General features: G+C 53.7%; 1 protein-coding gene across 1 annotated transcript in view; it reads left to right on the top strand.

Annotated features, from left to right (window-relative positions):
- The first annotated feature begins 3173 nt into the window (after positions 1-3173).
- PRKACA (protein kinase cAMP-activated catalytic subunit alpha) overlaps positions 3174-3483 on the top strand; it is a 12473-nt gene continuing 12163 nt past the window's right edge. Inside the window, exon 1 of the mRNA XM_006918760.3 lies at positions 3174-3195. Within this exon, the coding sequence (XP_006918822.1) occupies positions 3174-3195 (22 nt within the window). The remainder of the gene's footprint in view (positions 3196-3483) is intronic.

Below are 3483 nucleotides of genomic sequence, written 5' to 3'. Positions count from 1 at the left end.
GTGCCCCCCCACCCAGCTGTCACTGCCAACCATGGCACGTATGACCACTGGGGCCCCACATGGGGCCCCGTCACCATCCCACTCCCTCCTTTCCTGGACCCTCTCCCCAGATTCTAATCCCCCCGCTTCCTCATTCACCTCTCCCACAGATGGGACCCACCGCCAGACCCCGACCCAGGCTCCTGCCAGTCTTTGGGAGTACTGTGGGGTCTGCCTCCATCCCGCAGGGACCTTGGCCACTTGGACCACACCCCTTCCCCCTCTAGCCCCCCACCATCCTTCTCCTGCCCTTCCCCTTTTCACCTTACCACAGCCCTCCTCCAAACCTACTCTGTCGCCTTGAGCTTTTCCCAGAGGTCCAGCATTGTTTTCCCTTCTGTGTCACTTGGCATGGGGGACAAGATCTTTCTGGGTCCCTCTGCCCTCTCTCATCCTGTCACTCTCTGCCACTCTGCTCTTCTGCTTGTATTCCCTCCTCCAAGCAAGCATCTGTCTGTGGCTGGGGTAGCAGACTGTTTATGAACCTAGAGAACTGCTTCAGTGCGTCGAAAGCCAAGTTTGAGCTGGTCTTGCTTGGTTCATTGCGTTCTCCTGCTCAGGTTTGGTTTGGGAGGTGGCAGCAGAGCCCCTACCTACTTCCTGCAGTGAGCTCTAGGCTCCTTGGAGGTCCCCTCAATAATAAATGGTTGCTTCACAACTGAGGCTCCGTTATTCACCCAGTCCCCTGGGATTCTTCACCCACTTCTGGCTCAGGATGAAAAGTGGGAGATGAAAAGTGTCTGGGTTTAACAAGGCTCATTCAGCTTGAGCCGGGATGGTGAGAAAAGGGATTTGGGATATGGCATTCGGAGAATAGTGGGTGACATCTAATGACTTGCTTTGCCAAGGGACAGATTCTGATCATTCCCAGGGCTCAGCCAGAAAGAGTCCTGTTGCCCTCGGTCCCCAAATTATGTCAGCCTTTTCCCACCAGCCAGAGAGATTCTGTATCTGGAAATGCCTTCAGAAATGGCCTCAAGCCCCTTCCTCAGTTCCTCCAGCTCTTAAATTGTCATCACTCCAAGCCTAAAGGTGGACCTCAACTAGGATCCCCTTCCCAGAAACAGAGCTGAAAAGGGAGACCACATCTAAATATGCCGTTTCCAGTTACTGGTCTCAAACCCCAGGATCTGAGTTCTCTGAATGCCCCCTCCCAGGAAGACCTAGGCATGAAATCTAGGGAACTTTATTCCCAGATGGATTCAAATGGCAGAACTCAGAGTCGCTGAACAGCCATGGGGAGGCCTGACATGTCACCGATGGGTGGGGGACAGGGAAGCAAGTGCCTGTAGCTGAGCGCTTGATGACAGAAGAGCAGGTGGGTAGTGACCAAAAAAGGTCTGGGTATGAGCTTGGAGGGGACGAGGCAAAGGGAGAGGAGCTGGGCCTCCAGCAGGTGAGGCCTGGGAGGTAAAAGGTGGAGGCAAGCAGCTGCCCCCTGCAGGCTGGCCTGGCTACTGCCCCCACCCCCTGGCCCATCCCTAGTTACAAGAGGGCATTGCTCAGTTGAAAGTTGGGGAGATGAAAACTTTCAAGGCATATCATATGCATGCAGTAGGGCGTGAAAAGCCACATGGGGTAAAGACTCCCTCCAAAAAATCAGAGTCTCTGGAAGGAACTGCTAAGTCAGAGATTACAGGCAGGACACTCAGGAATGGACCACCATTTATTGGGCATCTAGGATGTGCCAGGCTAAATGGTCTTCATAGATCTATATGCTTGAGTGATTTTCGTAACAGGCTGTTTTCCGAATTTTCCAAACAGCCTCTCTGAGTTTGACATAGATATCACAGAGGCAGGATTCACATCCAGTTCCACCTACCAGCCAACTTCCTGGACCCCAGAATTTCCCAGGCCAGACATTGTCACACTGCCTCCCTGAGTTTTACTCTATTCACTTATATTTCCTTAATTGAAAATAAAAATTTTGACTCACTTTTGTTCAGAGGTAAACTTTGATCCATTCTAAGCAGTAATACAAATGAAGTCATGGGATTGCTGTGCCAGTTATATTCTCTCTGCTACACAATGTAATACAATGTAACTAGAAAAATGAAAACCCTAAAATCATTCCATGCCCTGCCAAAGGGACCCATGTCACTTATCGGGAAACACAGTAAGCTTGACTTCTAGTGGCTTGCAGGGGATCTCAGAGAAGGAAACGGGGTAAAGAAGGAAGCCCTTCTGTGCTTGGCATGCTGATTCTGAAATGATGGAGTTAGACAAAATTTGCCCTCTTGTAACTAGGGCTGGGCAAGGGGGTGGGGGCAGTAGCCAGGCCAGCCTGCAGGGGGCACCTGAATTTCATCTGCCAGACACCAGCCCTACTGGGGTAGGGAGGGAGATTGTCCAAGCCTTAGTAGGCACTAGGTAGGCATCCTGCAGCCCTCTGTACTGCCGTTTGGTGCCAGGCCAAGACAGCATCGCGTCCTCCCAAGAGAGCAGGGATCTATGTAGAAGAAACACTGGCATAGGGCGAGGGAAATCTGTACCCAAAGATACCAAAGCCATTGGCAGGGGCCGGGGGGAAGATGCTAAGAGGGCAGAGAGAAGAAGACCTAGCACCAGGCTCTGAGCAAGTTGGAGAAATTGAGAGAGGGCAGCGGCCCCAAGAGGCCCCTGGGATAGTCAGCCAAGTGGGGCTCAGGCCTTGGCTGGCACTGGCTAAAGGCACCCCTGGGAGCTGGCCCACGGGAGAAGGGGCAGGGCTGGTGAGAGGGAGCCCCCAGACATTCGCCCCAGGTCCCAGGGACAAGCAGAACCAGGTTCTGAGAGTGAGAAGTGCCCCCAAGAGGTCCTTGGATGGGAAAAATTATTGCCTTTTAACATCCTACGGAAGTCCGAGAGAGTCAAACACCCTCTGCGCAGTGGCAGTTTTATGGGTGCCCAAGAGGGTCTTGCCAAGGCAGCTTTTCCTTGGCCCAGTCAGGCCTACAGAAGCTTGAAGGTCCTATCTGTCTCTCCCCTGCACACACTGGCCCACAAGTTGGGTTTCTCTTCCTGCCATCACCCCCACAACTCCCTGGCTCCCCCTGTAGGCTGATTTCTAGCGATGGGCAGCCAAGCTGGTGCGGCAGGTCTCATGAGCCTTCCCAGCCACCGTAGTCCTGGTGCCCTGGGTGGAAGACTGAGTGATGGCTTCCAACCCCAACGACGGTGAGGCTGAGCCCTGTTGCTATAGCAACTCCACAGGCACACTCTGCCCCTCTATTCAGGGAGGGGCTGCAGTAGAGTTTGGGGAGCAGGTGGAGAAGAAAAGGCTGTGGGCTTCTGGCTGGTCCTGGAAACCTCTCCCTTATAACCCCGGGCTGGGGGCCTGGGGAAGAGCTGTGGGGATGGGTGGCCCAGTTCAGACAAGGGGTATGGTCCACCCAGAGTCAGGGTCTAGCTCAGAGCAGGGAGGTGGGATGATCCAGCCCAGTGTTGGGGTTCAGCAGAAAGAGT

Source organism: Pteropus alecto, unplaced genomic scaffold (genome assembly GCF_000325575.1).
Source record: "Pteropus alecto unplaced genomic scaffold, ASM32557v1 scaffold388, whole genome shotgun sequence".
NCBI lineage: Eukaryota > Metazoa > Chordata > Mammalia > Chiroptera > Pteropodidae > Pteropus > Pteropus alecto.
The sequence above is the reverse complement of the archived record's forward strand: the minus strand, read 5'-3'. Positions and strand labels throughout refer to the sequence as shown.